This window comes from Halichoerus grypus, chromosome 2, assembly GCF_964656455.1.
Source record: "Halichoerus grypus chromosome 2, mHalGry1.hap1.1, whole genome shotgun sequence".
Classification (NCBI taxonomy): Eukaryota; Metazoa; Chordata; class Mammalia; order Carnivora; family Phocidae; genus Halichoerus; species Halichoerus grypus.
This window is the reverse complement of record NC_135713.1, coordinates 63,480,980-63,496,370: the sequence shown is the minus strand read 5'-3', so window position 1 is coordinate 63,496,370 and position 15,391 is coordinate 63,480,980. Positions and strand designations below refer to the sequence as shown.

The window sequence follows — 15,391 nt, the reverse complement described above, 5'->3', positions numbered from 1 at the left end:
CTCCTTCAAAAAAAACAAAAAACAAACCCATGTGGGTGGCATTTTACCATGTATATTGGGGGCTGCCTACTAATTTTGAAATAATTTGCTTTTTGGTTTACTTCTGTAGGAGGTTTTGCCACCCAGGCTTATAGAGGAGCCGAGAAGCCTTCTCCGATGGAACTGATCCGTGTTCAGGCCACCCGAATGGCTGAAGATCCAGCAACCTTCAAGCCACCCAAGATGGACATCCCAGTGATGGAAGGGAAGAAACCACCACCAAGGACCCATAATCTCAAACCCCGTGACTTAAATGTGCTCACACCCACTGGCTTCTAGAGCTCTTTGTATTCCAGGGGCTCTGGATAGAGGGTGTCTTGTACCCAACTCCCCTTTTACCTTGGCTTTGACATAGGAAAGGTTTTTTTTTTTTTTTTTTTAAACTTCTTAAACTGAGGCTAGAGCTGGAGATGTAATTGGTTTTTGAGAAATGTTAGTGCAAAGCTTGTCGTTGTGTGGAAGAGGCCATTTTGTATGGTTTAGTTTAAATAATCCCAGCAGTGATGTATGGGGGACCTCGTTATTCATTTTGTATCATTTACGTTAGACAAGATCTTTGATCATTGCTTACTAGGTAAATAATGTTTGTGTTGTTCCAGAACTGAGGCTTTGTGATTTCTTTACCACTATAAACGTGTATGGACAAATCATGGAGTAGAGGTGTGCCCAACTAGCTGAGACTTTGACCCTCTTGACTCTGCACTTCTGTGTGCTCCAGTCTCATCAGCTGGGGGACCTGAGATCTGTTTGGCAGCCAGACTTGGCAGGGATCCCCCCTTCCTGTGCTGAGACTGGAGTGTCCTTGTGTTTGGTAGGCCTTACAGGTCCACTTCGTCCTGCAGCCATGTCTTACCAGAGCACCTCTGGCCAGTGCTGTTGGAGGGATGCTTCACTTTTATGTGTCACAGAACAAACACTAGCCTTGCATATCCTATTTTGCACTTTTAAAATGAAATTAATTTACCTCCAATTTGGTTGAAAACTTCCTACGGGAGAAAATTCAGTCCACTGGTTTGGTATAGATAAATGGATGTTAAACTTTTTTCAAGTACAGAAGGTGGTACCTACATTTAGATGGTAGTCTTGAGGTTCATGTGAAACTAGCGTTACCCTGTTTTGATTTTTTTTTCTCTTTTGATTTTCTTGTTCAGGCCAGGCATAAGACTTTTTTTTTTCTGGGAAGTGGAAGAATTTAAAATTTTTCTACATGAAATCATTGCTTCCCAGAAAGAGCTGCATACTTTTATAAATATATGTTACGGAGGAAAGGAACTAAGGAAGCCACTTTATTTCTCCTCACCATGAATGTATTCAGTCATTGTCTTAAACGCTGTCTCAAATTCCCACTGTTTTTTTGTTTTGGATACTATCACGTCTACATAAGGAGCTGAGCTGACTTTTCCATCGAGAAGTCCTGGAGTCTAAAATGATCAGAATAATTAATTTATTTGTGTCTTCTGTTATGCTTGTATCTCTTATTTGTTTTGACAATAAACTTCTTAAACTGCTTTCTCAAATGTGGATAGCCTTTGTGTGTGTGTGTGTGTGTATATATTTAAGAGTTGTTCTTACATTCTGCCTACTCACGGTCATAGAACCTAAGCATGGTAAACCTGGTATTTTGAAAAACCATTGCCTTTTTATTGTATCTTTTTAACATCAAATTATTTGTAACACGCTCAATCTTTTTGTTTCTACCCCCCACCCCCATTACATTAGATCTTAACGGACTGGCCACAAAGTCAAATTCATAGGCAATATAACAGCTCTAATATAGGATGTTTGTGATCCATCAGGGAGAAATGAGTATATCTTTCTCTTCTGAAACAGGTCGTCAGTACCTTGAATGACATACATCGATGTCCAGAATTTGTTCAGAGGGCTTAATGGAAATGTTAAACATATAGTGCATATAGTATTACCTGTTTCAAAAAAAGTATAGATAAATAATTTATTAAAAAATATATACACCTTGTATATTTAAGCCGTATTTGAGAACAGGCTAGGATAGAATATCAAAAAAAGATATTTACTAAAGAGTTAGAAAGTCATTATAACCTACAGATAAATAAGATAGGTTTGGTCCTATAAGATTTTTAACTACTTCAGATACTTTCAGAACTTCCAAGTAGTTGGAGATAGAGTTCAGGAGGTATTCTTGGTGTTCAGTGCTTAGAAGGACCTCAGGGGCTGCTCCAGTTCTTTGGAGAAGGCTCTGCGTCAGGGTTCAAGTCCGCGGCATAGATGAGCAGGAGCTTCAACAAGTGCACTTTGTCTTGGAGCTGGGGCGCCAGCGGCTCCCCCAGGATCTGGGTCAGGCGGCTGCGGAAGGCCTCAATCTGCCTCTCCACGTCCAGCACTGTGATGTCATCCCCTTGCTGGGGCTTGGGCTTAATCCTCTTGATGATTAAGTCTTTCCGATCAATCACTGAACTCCGCAAGTGCTCTGCAAGAGGGAAAAAGTCAGCTGAACTCCTCTGAACGGCTTTTTATTCCTTTATGACTTAAGAAGAAGTCCAATTTTAGTAGGTAGGGCCTGGGCAAAGACTTGACTGGTGGTTACAGGAGTACAAGTCAAAGGTAATTTGAGTATCTGTGGTCACTCAATTTCTAAAAGGTCCTTTGTTCTTGGTTCTCTCTGGTCCTCAAGTTTTGCATATTAAAATTGTACAAATTAAAATTGTCTTAGTTTTTTCCCTTTGTTGATTTAAGCAATGAGCCTAGATTAAACAATGCAACTATACTTCAAGTTAATATAACACTTGCAAAAAACCCATGTGAATTTTTAGAATCTTCTGGGAGATTGATTCTAGTATAAAAAGAATTGCAAAGAAATATTGAATTAGTTTCTTAGTTTGTTGTAGTGTTGGTCTATTGTAGTAATTCTGTTGAAAAACAATTTCGTGTATGTTGTATGATAGACCAAATAAATATATCCATGTTCAGAATAAGGGTTCTTGCTGTGGGAGAAGAGTGATTCAGTTATGGAACAGGAGGAGAGGAAGAATTCTGAGGGATTGGAAATTGAGGTATTGCTATGAACTCGTATTTCTAAAAAAAATTATGTAATTTTCTAGCTCTGTTGTCAGAGGGCCTAGAAGCAGGTACCCCAGTAGTAATCAGCATATTAGCACCCAGATCTTGATTTCTTAATGCTTTTCCCCACTCCCTACCGAGAGAAACCAGAATTTTTTTGGAGGAAAGGCCGATTCTAGGACCATGGCAAGGAAATTACAAGGTGAACCTGGAACATCTTTTATAAGAAAGTAAGGGAATGCTTAAAAACAGAGTGGGGGAAAACGCGCGTGCGCACACACACGGGAACACGTCAAAAGGACACAGAAGCCAGCGTGAAGAGGCCTCTTATTGGCTACGTTTTGGACATGATCATAAAAAAAAAATGACAAAAATGGGTTATAGGCATGAAATTTTAAAAAGTGCGGAGTCCACAGTAAATAAAAGAGGAGGGGAGGAAGAAGGGAAAGGTCCTTTTTACAGAAGAAGGCCAGTTAAGAAATGTAGAGGCGGGGCGCCTGGGTGGCTCAGTTGGTTAGGCGACTGCCTTCGGCCCAGGTCATGATCCTGGAGTCCCGGGATCGAGTCCCACATCAGGCTCCCTGCTCAGCGGGGGGTCTGCTTCTCCTTCTGACCCTCTTCCCTCTCGTGCTCTCTGTCTCTCATTCTCTCTCTCTCAAATAAATAAATAAAATCTTAAAAAAAAAAAAAAGAAATGTAGAGGCAACGTATAACTAGAAAGCAACCACTTTTCAATCTACTATTGTAATGACTGATTCAGGTAAGAACCATCAGTGGGTGCTAAAACCCTTGAGTGAAAGGCTGAATAGGATATTCAGAGTCTCAAAGTTTTACTCTCTGGATTACTTAACTAATAACAGAGCAATGGGGAAATCTGATAGATACTACCTGAACCAAATGATCACACTTAACATCACCAATAATGGGACCAAACTGACATTATCGCCTCTTGCTGTCATGTGCTGGGAAAGAGTGTACATCTTCATCTAGTCAGTGGTCTTGCCAGTAGGATTTAACAGAACTCTGATCATGAGGAAATAATTAGACAACCTCAATTATGGGATATTCTACAAAATAACTGGTCTGGGCTCTTCAAAAATGTCTGTATTATGAAAGACGAGGAAAGGGTGGGAACTGTGTGAAAGGAGACCCAAGAGTATACAACAACCAAACGCAAAGTGTGATATTTGGAGCCTGGCTCAAAACAGACCCAGCCGCCCATAAAGGATACTACTGGGACACGTTAGAGAATATTCTGTTAAGGATAAATTTGTTGAGTGTGATAATGAATTGTGGTATATATGGGAATATCCTTATTCTTAGGCCAAAGTATTTTTAGGCATGAAGGATTCTGATGGTGCAACTTACTCTCAACTCTCAAAAAAAAAAAGTATTCAGGTGGATCAATAGATAAACCAAAATGTGGCAAAATGTTAACAGCCAGTAAATCAACATAAAAGGTAAATGGATGTTCATTGTACCACTCTTTCAACCCTCCAAAAATAAAAATATTGAGGAAAAGTAAAAGAAGTTATAAAGGTCTCTCATCCAAATCCACAGATTAGCCCCAACAGGATTCGGGAAATATATGGAGTTCAGGCAAAGGAGCACGGCTGTGGCGAGCTTTGAGGACTTGGCGGACTCCCAGATGCACCAGCATTCACTAGAGCATCACTTCCTCCATCTCCTCATTTAGAAAATGGGGATAACGGCACCTCTTCTAGCAGGGTTTTTAGGACTGAACTACATCGTATCCAGAAATTTGGGAAACAGAATAAACTTGTTTTTAAGCAATGTACTAAGTTACACTTTCAAATAATATGCTCAATATGTTTTTCTTCAACTTTCAGGTATTTTTTCAGGTAAAGTCCCTCTAAATTTATAGCACCGGGCCTAACTGTAAAGTGAAAAAGAGTACAACAAACACTACAGAGTGTCTAAAAAGGAAACAGGAAGCAAAGCTGCCTTGAGATGTCCTATCAGGGCCCTTTCAACATTCAGTCAACACAAATTCCAGTGAGCACCTACTATGCATCTGGAAGTGGGCTACTCTCTGGGGATACAGTGCAATTAGAGACGTGGGCCCAGCCCCCATGAACTGACATTCTAGTTGCAGGAAGCCTAACAGTAAACCAGCCAACAAAAACAATTATAGTTTTGGTGAGTACAATCACAGAAATAAATCGGATGCTGTGAGAAACAGTGGCATTGGGGGGATGAGGGAAGCAGCCCACTCTACTCAGGGCCTCTTAGCTGAGTCCTGAAGGATGAGAAGGAGGCAATTGTGCAAAGGTCTAGGGGAAAAGCAGTTCAGGTAGTGAGAACAGTAAGTGTAAATGTCCTGAGGCAGGAAAAGCTTGTTTTGAGAACTAGAGGTAAAATGTGGGTGGTAAGGGAAAGCGGTAGTAGAGGAGACTGGAAGGTAGGCTGGGCCACAGAACAATGTGGAGTTTGGCCTTTGAGAGCAAATGGAAGCATCTGGAGGGTTTTAAGCCAGGAAATGTGCTCTATTTTACTCTGCTACTGGTGGAGAATGGTTGTAGGGGGATGAAAGTCTTTTAGTAAAATGTAGTTGTTTGTAAGGCATATGCTACTCTGAAAAATATGAAAATGATTTTGAAGGAATGGAAAGAACTGGCTGAACAGAGGGGAATAGGGAAGACTTGGAGTGGGAGCAAGAAGAATTTGGAGTTTATTAAAGTAATACAAGACATTCAAAGAGGTAAATGTTGGCAGTTCCCATCCAAGCACTGTCCAAGGGAGAGGAACTCTTGGCCAGTGGACTTCAGCCATTCTGGTCCAGTTGGCAAGGCCTTGGATTTTATGCTTCGGTAGGCATGGGAGGTCTTATATCAGAGGCTGTTGGGAATACTGTGTGAGGCGATTTATGTAAAGGGTTTAACACAATGCCTTATGCAAGATGTTCTGGCTCATAGTATTATTATTAGGTTCCTGGATCAGGTTACTAAGGGTAACTACTATTATTATTATATTAAAATTTATTTATTTATTTATTTATTTAGAGCAGGCGGAGAGGGGCAGAGGGAGAAGGCGAGAGAGAAACTAAAGCAGACTCCATGCTGAGCACAGAGCCCAACCTGGGGCTTGATCTCACAACTCTGAGATCATGACCTGAGCAGAAACCAAGAGTCAGATGCTCAACTGACTGAGCCACCCAGGCTCCCCCTAGGGGTAACTATTATTATTTTATCATCATCTTCATCTTCATCATCATCACTATAGGAATCTCCAACTCAACAGTCACACTGCGCTTTTTCCCTTCTCTACAGATCTTTCTCCATTTCTGTCCGTGTCAGCAACGGCAGAACCCTGAAGCCTTACTTGCGACTCAGTTACCCAAGCCCTGACAAACTGATCTTCAAAGTGCTTCTGTTCTATCCACGGCCTTCCCCGCTGCACAACCCACACCCTCGCCACCATGACCCCTCCCGGGACCTCTCTGGTCCTCCGCCAAACTACTTGCCACACCTCAGGCAGAGCAACCTTATGCAAAACCACTTTGATGGCTTCTCTTCACTCTTGGAATCAAGCTGACATTTCTTAACAGAGCCCAGAAGGCCCTTCGTGCCCTATCCATCTACTATTCTAGTCTCATCTTGTGCTCGTCTCCCCTTGCTCTCTACATTCCAGTCTTACTAGCTTGTTCTATGTTCCTTGGACTCGCTAAACAACTTCTTGCCTCAGGGCCCTTGGACATGCCATTTTTTTTTTTTTGAAAGATTTTATTTATTTATTTAATTGACAGAGAGAGAGACAGCGAGAGAGGGAACACAAGCAGGGGGAGTGGGAGAGGGAGAAGCAGGCTTCCCGCGGAGCAGGGAGCCCGATGCGGGGCTCGATCCCAGGACCCTGGGATCATGACCTGAGCCGAAAGCAGTCGCTTAACCGACTGAGCCACCCAGGCGCCCCGGACATGCCATTTTTAATTTTTCTGGAAAACTTTGCCCTATTTGCCTGGCTAACACCAGTCCTGTTTTTTTGTTTGTTTGTTTTAAGGATTTTATTTATTTATTTGAGAGAGAGAGCATGAGTGGGGGGTGGGGGAGAGGGGCAGAGGGAGAGGGAGAAGCAGACTCTGCTGAGCAGGGAGCCCGACGTGGAGCTTGATCCCAGGACCCCGAGATCATGACCTGAGCCGAAGGCAGATGCTTAACGGACTGAGCCACCCAGGTGCCCCACCAGTACTTATCTCAGCTGAAGTATCACTTCTTCAGGGAGGCCTTTGTGGGTCCCTCCAAAAATAGATTAGGTGCTCCTATTTTGCGCACTTCTTTCCTTCAGAGCATTTATTTTAATTGTGGTTATACGTTATTTATGTGATTATTTGTTCAGGGTCAATCTCTTCACAGTAAGCTCTATGAGGGCAGGGGCCATGCTGGTCTTATTCACTGAAGTTTTCCCAATGAGCCAGGCACACAGAAGGCATTTCGTAAATATTTGTTGCCTGGATAAATATATGACTTGAATTGATCTTGCCGGCATCTGCTTTTTTCCCGTCTCTGGACGGGGCTCCTCGTAGGAAGGCTGTGTGTGTCTCTCCTCAGAAGGAACTGAGGTCTGACTTCTGTGGGTCATCCTGCCTAAGTTGTCTAGCCAAGTGGAATTCAGGAAAACAGGTGTTTTTCTTCCTTTAAATACTGTATGTTTAAATTCCTAGCATTCATAGTTTCAAAATAAGAGGTATTAACAATTCACAAGTATCAGGAAAACTCATGGCATAAAGCAAGTTGCCGTTTTGCTGAGGCTCAAACTTGAGCTGCATGGCTGTGGCACTGGGGTGTGGTGGGATTGACTGTCTCAGCCAGAGAGTGTGAGCTTACCCGGCGGCCCGGCATCTATGCCCCCATGGGGCTGCTCTGCCTTCTTTGGAAATATTTACAAAGTATGGGGCTTCAGGATATACTTTTCCCCAAGGTCAAGGGTTTGTACAAAAGTAATTTAACCATGTACCGAGAGTTTAGAAAACAGGGAGTTGGAAATTCCTTAGAGTCTCACCTAATCTCACCCAGTGATTTCATAGAACAATAATTCCTTCCAGTGTGTTTTCACTGCACATAGACTTTGGCGACAGACCTAAGTTTGAATCCTGGCTCCTCACTTACTTTTCTCTCAGCCTTTGTTTCCCCGTCTATAAAAAGGGGATGATACTCACTTTCCCCAGGTTATTGGATTATATATGCCAGGGTGTGTGAATTTACCTAGTCTTTCTTCTTCTCTTCCCCCATGCTAAGATGTTCCCCTAAACAGAGGACAAGCTTGGGCTCCCCAACCTCTTCCCTTCTTCTCCTATCTGTGGAGCTGGACAACTCAGGCTGACCCCAAATGCCCTCCACAATGTCCTCAGACCACTTGCAGAGGGCAGAGATGACTAAGGAGCCCTCACAGTAAAAAGCCTACTGACAAGGATACTGACCATGTCAGGGTGCCATTTAGCTGCCTTCTTTGGAGGACATTGTTTCCGAACTATTGGTTCTAAATATTTTTTCTCCTTCTTAACTCTTGGTCTCCAAAGAAAGTGGAGAGAATGTTAAGGATAAAATAGCACTGGAACACATCCCATTTATTCTTGGTCAATATACACTGGTCTAAGTTTTTCCTCTTCCTTGTTAGAAGCATAAAAATATTCTGGAATGAAAGTGGATCCCATGTCCATCTTAAGTTACTATTGCCCCCAAGGCCCAGCTGTATTCCCTGAAAGCAAAACAGAAGTAAACAAGGAGTGTTAAAGGTGAACTTTAAATAAAACCAGGCTGCTTTAATATTAAACTTTCTGCTTGATCTCCAAAAGAACAATTATGTAAACCTTGATGAGGCTAAGTACAACATGGAATTTGCCTCTGAGGCTTTGTTCTGAGAAGGACAAGTACCCTTCTTTGAGGGGGCTAAAAAATGCACGAACTACACAACCATAAATGTCATGGCCTTGACAATGCCCTTTTAAGTTTTAGTTACAAGAGGCTGAAACATAAAGATCTCGTAGCCTACTCCTGGCTGGGCAAATAGGCAGGCTGAGATTCAACTAACATTGAGTGCTCACTATTTTTTCTCACATCTTTTAACAATCAGTCTCGAAAAGGTCTATATTACCATCCCCATTCCATAGATGAAAATGAGGTTTAGAGACATAAAGTTAGCAGAGTAAGTGGTGGAGTTGGGATTCAAACCCAGACCTTCTGTTTTGTTTTGTTTTTGTTTGTTTTAAAGATTTTATTTATTGATTTGACAGAGAGAGAGAGAGCAAGAGCAGGAACACAAGCAGGGGGAGTGGAAGAGAGAGAAGCAGGCTTCCCGCCGAGCAGGGAGCCCAATGTGGGACTCGATCCCAGGACCCTGGGATCATGACCTGAGCCGAAGGCAGACGCTTAACGACTGAGCCACCCGGGTGCCCCTCCAGACCTTCTGTCTTAAATTCAGTGCTGTTTTTTTATTTCTCTACAATAGCTTCCCCAGTTCCAGGCCTGAGAGGGTATAAGGGCCATCATACCTTCCCCAGTGACACTACTGAGCTAAAATCAACCTCAACATGATCATGGCAAGTAAATATAAAATGTATATTATATAGGGGCGCCTGGGTGGCTCAGTCGTTAAGCGTCTGCCTTCGGCTCAGGTCATGATCCCAGGGTCCTGGGATCGAGCCCCGCATCGGGCTCCCTGCTCAGCGGGAAGCCTGCTTCTCCCTTTCCCACTCCCCCTGCTTGTGTTCCCTCTCTCGCTGTGTCTCTCTCTGTCAAATAAATAAATAAAATCTTAAAAAAAAAAAAGTATATTATATATAAATGTATATATTTACATATAGTTACATATAAATATGTACTGTCCCTCCTCACTGTTTGAGGATAAGTTGAACATTGTGCCCTTCTACCCCTCAATACTTCAATCTGGACTTTGTAAGACTGAGGACAATTATTTTCATAAGTCAGGATCGTTATCAAAAATAGGAAATTTAATATTAGTATAATACTATTATTTAATCTATTTAAATTTCACCAATCATCCCAATAACATACTTCATAGCTTCTTTGCCCTGGTTCAGGAGCCCATCCAGGATCATGTTTTGCATTTAGTATTAATGTGCTTTAGTTTCTTTCTAATCTGGAACAGTCTCTTGGTCTGTCTTTGTTTTTAAGACACTGGCACTTTTGAAGAGTACAAGTCAATTATTTTGTGAAAGGTCTCTCCGTGGGAATTTGTCTGATGCTTCCTTGTGATTAGATTCAGGTCATGGATTTTTGGCAAGAACACTACCTAAGTGATGACGTGTCCTTCTCAGGGCATCACATTAAGAAGAATGTGTTTTCTCCCCTAAAAAGTTACTATCTTTTGGGGCACCTGGGTGGCTCAGTTGGTTAAGCACATGACTCTTGGTTTCAGCCCAGCTCATGATCTCAGGGTGTGGGATGGAGCCCCACTTTGGCTCTGTGCTCAGCAGGGAGTCTGCTGAAGATTCTCTCTCTCTCCCTCTCTTTCCCTCTCCCGCTGCCGCTCCCCCTGCTCATGTGCACGCTCTCTCCCTCTCAAATAAATAAATAAATACATCTGTAAAAAAAAGTTACTATCTTTCCTTTTGGAATTAATAATTACATGAGTAATTGGGAACAAGGGCCTTATTAATATTTGGCTAATAAAATCATTCTCACTTGAAGCAGCTATTCCATTATTACCCTCGTCGATATTCACTTCCTGAGTGTTAATTAGTCTAACTCTCCTGGATCCTCCCTGATCACTGGGTTTGCCTGGGACTTGAGCAAAGCCACTTTCACAGACTATAGAGCATCTTACAACTTCTGCAAGATGTATGCTTTTACCCTGCCACTGATTTGCTCTGGCTTTGTATCCTACTGACAGATGTTTACAATGTCCGCAGTCAATGAGCAAGTGACCCAGCAAAGACTTGCAGTGACGGGCAGGGTAAGATGCCAGGGCTAATCAGGTCATTACAGAATACTCCTGGTATGATGACTGCTGCTTACCTGTCAACCTAATAACTGCAAGGACCACTGTATTATCTGCCATAACGGAAATATGTGAATTCTTCTGATTTATAGCAGTGATTCCAAAGATGTCATTCCTTGTTCCTTGTAGTTATAACCAAGGAGCGATGCTTTACTTAGACTAACAAATCAGAATCCCCCATGTAACTCCAATCCATAACAGTGGCGATTGTGAGACTCCCACAATCATCGTTGTGAACAAAGGCTGCTTACCTCTTAGCACATGCTGATAACTGGATAACAGGAACTGCAGGTGCTCGACCAGTTCGTCCCACGTCTGCCACTGGGTTTTATCCGACTGCAGAGAAGTGAAAGCAGTTGGTAGGAGGTGCCTTCTTCAGTTACCTGCTCCAGGGTGAGGGGAAAGGTGTTCTAGGCCTGACCGCGGCAGGGAAGCACGTACCTGACACTTGAGCAGTGATGTGGAATTGTTCAGAAAGTAGAGGGCCTGGGCCAGAGACAAGGGCAGGCGGGTGGGCGTCTCACAGCTGTGGAGGAATATGATTTCTAACACTTTGCAGCGCAGAAGGTGGCTTTCCATGGTAGTAAAGAACATCTCCCTGCATGGAGAAGAGAGAGAGGGTTAACCATCCCCACTATCACTTCAAGGAACATATACCACAATTCCCTCTGAAAGCTCTAACCTTTGCCCTAAAACAGAGGTGGCTAAGAAGGAATATGATAGAGGCCTACAAACGCACAAAGCTTGTGAACGAGGCAGAGGTGGGGTTGTTCATGAATTAACAACTGCCAGAAGGAGGGAAAAGTCTTTGATATTTGGAAAAGAAAAGTTTAGGACACATTAAAAAGATTAACTTCATATTGTAAGAGAATTAATACTGGGAATAAATATTTCTAAATGCCCACAATGTGCCAGACACTGTTTGGCACAGCAAAGAATATTAAGATAAATAAAAGAAGGCATTTCTCTCAAAAAGCTGACTGTTGACCAGAGACAAAAGGTATGCAATGGGAACCGAAATAAAGTGTGGGGCCAGTGCACGTGTACGTGGGCTGCCCATGGTGCTCCAGGGATACGCACGGGAGAGAGGACACTTGGTCAGGGGACTAGAAGGGGCCTTCTAACGGAGGAACAGGCACGGGACAGTGGTCTAGGAAGAGCAAAAAAGGCTCAAGGCAGGAGGCATTCCACCAGAGGGGAAAAACCTGGACAAAAAGAAAGAAGTAAAAAATACACAGCTGTGGGCATTGCAGCTTCTTAAACTTCAAGTCTAGGACTTGAGTCCCTATGGGGGGACATGCCCTGGACTTTGTCACTTTACCCAGTGCAGGACTTGACCAGCAAAGGTGGGCTGCAGCATATTCAGAATCTCAGAGAGGGAGAGCTACAAAACTACAGCTGTGCTTCGGGAAGGTTAATCAAGCTCATTGTTCTAGGGTCTTTTAATTTTTTTTTTCTTAAAGTAGGCTCCATGCCCAGCTTGGAGATTGAGCCCCCGACCCCAAGATCAACACCTGAGCTGAGATCAAGAGTCAGATGCCTAACCAACTGAGCCACCCAGGTGGCCCTCAGGCTCCTTGTTCTAAAAGCAATGTCAGCTTCCAAAAGAGTGTTATAAATCTCAGATGCACAGGGTGCATCTCTGGACTGCCCGAAGGTGTTAGCTTAAAGGTCTGTCTGTCAGTCCTTGTCAGGTCTGCTGGTCATAGCAGTTCCGGAAGCAGACACCTTGTGAGCACATAAAGAGGTACAGCAATGAGGAACACAGCTAGCCCTGATCCAAGAGGTTTTTCTCCTACAACATCTTGCCCCTTTGTAGTTTTGCAACATCTGGAAAAATAGGGGGTTCTTTGTGCCACTGCCATTTATAAAAATGATAAATCATAAAGTATCTATTCATTTTTATTTTCTTTTCTCCTTTTCCCTTTGCTTTTGCACCAGGCACATATATTATTTGTAGAAAAGCAAAGTTTATAAAGCAAAATGAATATTTTTAAACTTTCCCTCTTACCATTCAAAAGTTTTAAAGTCTACAATATTTATGAAAATCCATTTTATTTCTTTAATGAGTCAAAAATCATTGTATACCTTCTCTGACAAATTTTCTTTTTCTTTCTTTTTAAGTAGGCTCCATGCCCAGTGTGGAGCCCAACACAGGGCTTGAACTCACAACCCCAAGATCAAGCCCTGGACTGAGATCAAGAGTCAGATGCTTAACTGACTGAGCCACGCAGGTACCCCACAAATTTTCTTCTTTGATGCAAGGAACTCCAAAGGATTACATTTGCAAGATACTCCCCAAATTCTTTTTAAAGTCCAATTTCTAGGGGCACATGGGTGGCTCAGTCAGTTAAGCATCCGACTCTTGGTTTCAGCTCAGGTCATGATCTCGTGGGTTGTGGGATCGAGCCCCGCATTCAGCTCCATGCTCAGTGAGGAGTCTGCTTGAGATTCTCTCCCTCTCTCCCTATTTGTGCGTTCTTGCTCTCTTTCTCTCTCCCAAATAAATAAAATCTTTAAGAAAAAGTCCAATTTTAGGGATGCCTGGGTGGCTCAGTCAGTTAAGTGTCTGCCTTTGGCTCAGGTCATGATCCCAGGGTCCTGGGATCTAGTCCCACATTGGGCTCCCTGCTCAGCGGGGAGTCTGCTTCTCCCTCTCCCCCCTGTTTGTGCTCTCTCTCTCTCAAATGAATAAATAAAATCTTTAAAAAAAAAGAGTCCAATTTCTACTCTGTATTTGGCCTATTTCTCTCACAAGACAGTTTTTCTATTCAATAACCTTTTATTTCAAACTGCATTTTCTCTTCTAATTTTGTTTCCAGGGCCTGTGTTTGTCTTGGCTTTATAATCCACAGGTGGCATACTCAGAGATATAAAAAGGACAAAAAGGTAATTTTAATGCATTGGCCATAGCAGGAAATGGAGGTACAAAATCTATAGCAATTCAAATTTGAATTTCAAAAACAAGATATAGAGGAAGGCCAACATCCAGATTCATAGAATACCTGGTATTGGACTTACCCTCCTGTCATAAACAATTATAAAACTGGAGAAATATATGCAATAATCATTTTCAGGCATTGGACGAGCTGCTTCAAAGTACTGTTATTCTTAAAAGAAGGGAAACAAAAGTGAGAAACCCCACATTATCCCAAATTTCTTATGGGGGTACTTTCTAAGGCAGAGGAAAGTGTGGGTCCCAAACACAAAGCAGTGGGCTTGCTGGGCAGAGCAAAAAGAGACTGATGGTTAAGACAGCTGAAGTGGCTGGAATTTGTATTGGAGGAGGAGGAGCTCAAGAGATGTGTGTAAAGGGGCCCCTGGCACATGTGCAGGAAGAAGCTCAAAAGCCTGAGAGAGAACAGCAACTGGAGCGGAGATTCTGGAGATCTCCCAGCGCTGAGATCCTGGGGTTTCAATGAGCCACAGTGGAGAGACCTCACTGAACATCTTGGGCCTTCAGTTGAGACCCCAAAAGGACTAAGCCTCAAGACTCAAGCCCTTTAATAAGGGCTGCTTTAGAACACCCTTACAAGTCCTAGAAACAAGCCTCAACAGGAGAAAGCTAATCTGCCAGTAAATCAGTCGCCTGCCAGAATAAAACTCAATACTCTTTAAAAAAACAGGCAGCAAACCAGACCTTCAACAACACAGCATTTATAACGTCCAGCATACAACAAAAAATTATTAGTCAAGGGAAAAAGCAGGAAAATATGACCCATAGCCAGGAGCAAAATGTCCAGAGAAACAAACAAACAATATCCAGAGATGTTGGAATTAGTAGACAAGGCCTTTAGAACAGCTATTATAAATATGTTTATGATTAACCAACCAACCAACAGACCAAGATGTATATAATGAGTGACTAGGTGGGGACTATTAGCAAAGAGAAACGGAAACTATAAAAATGAACCAAATGGAAACTCCAGATCCGAAAAATACAATATCTGAAATGGAAAAAAAAAAAAAAAAAAAAAGACCACTGGATAGGCTTAACAGCACCTTGGGCACTCTGAAAGAGAAGATCAGAAATCCTGAAGACTATCCACACTGAAGCAGAGAAAAAAAAAATCAAAACAAAGCAAAACAACAATAGAAAACATCAGAACCTTAGTGATCTGTGGAACAGTGTCAAGCAATCCAACATACATTTAACTTGAATCCCCAAAATAAGTTAAGAGTTTGCGGCAAGAGCGCCTGGATGGCTCAGTCGTTAAGCGTCTGCCTTCGGCTCAGGTCATGGTCCTAGGGTCCTGGGATCGAGCCCCGCATCGGGCTCCCTGCTCCGTGGGAAGCCTGCTTCTCCCTCTCCCACTCCCCCTGCTTGTGTTCTCTCTCTCGC

At 42.7% G+C, this 15,391-nt stretch overlaps 2 protein-coding genes across 8 annotated transcripts in view; one reads left to right on the top strand and one right to left on the bottom strand.

Moving 5' to 3' along the window:
* The window catches only part of KIAA1191 (KIAA1191 ortholog), a 29,245-nt gene extending 27,689 nt beyond the window's left edge, over positions 1-1,556 (top strand). For all 6 annotated transcript variants that reach the window (XM_078066897.1, XM_078066899.1, XM_078066898.1 and 3 more), the window contains one exon: positions 110-1,556. In XM_078066897.1, coding sequence (XP_077923023.1) covers positions 110-318 — 209 coding nt within the window. In that variant the 3' untranslated portion in view covers positions 319-1,556. The remainder of the gene's footprint in view (positions 1-109) is intronic.
* The window catches only part of SIMC1 (SUMO interacting motifs containing 1), a 98,300-nt gene continuing 84,016 nt past the window's right edge, over positions 1,108-15,391 (bottom strand). Inside the window, exons 8-10 of one of the 2 annotated variants that reach the window (XM_036115718.2) lie at positions 11,491-11,647; positions 11,301-11,385; positions 1,108-2,485 (exon numbers count right to left, since the gene is read on the bottom strand). In XM_036115718.2, coding sequence (XP_035971611.2) covers positions 2,223-2,485; positions 11,301-11,385; positions 11,491-11,647 — 505 coding nt within the window. In that variant the 3' untranslated portion in view covers positions 1,108-2,222. Of the gene's footprint in view, positions 2,486-8,518; positions 8,788-11,300; positions 11,386-11,490; positions 11,648-15,391 lie in introns of those variants that run through there. The other variant, XM_036115720.2, reaches the window with a different exon arrangement.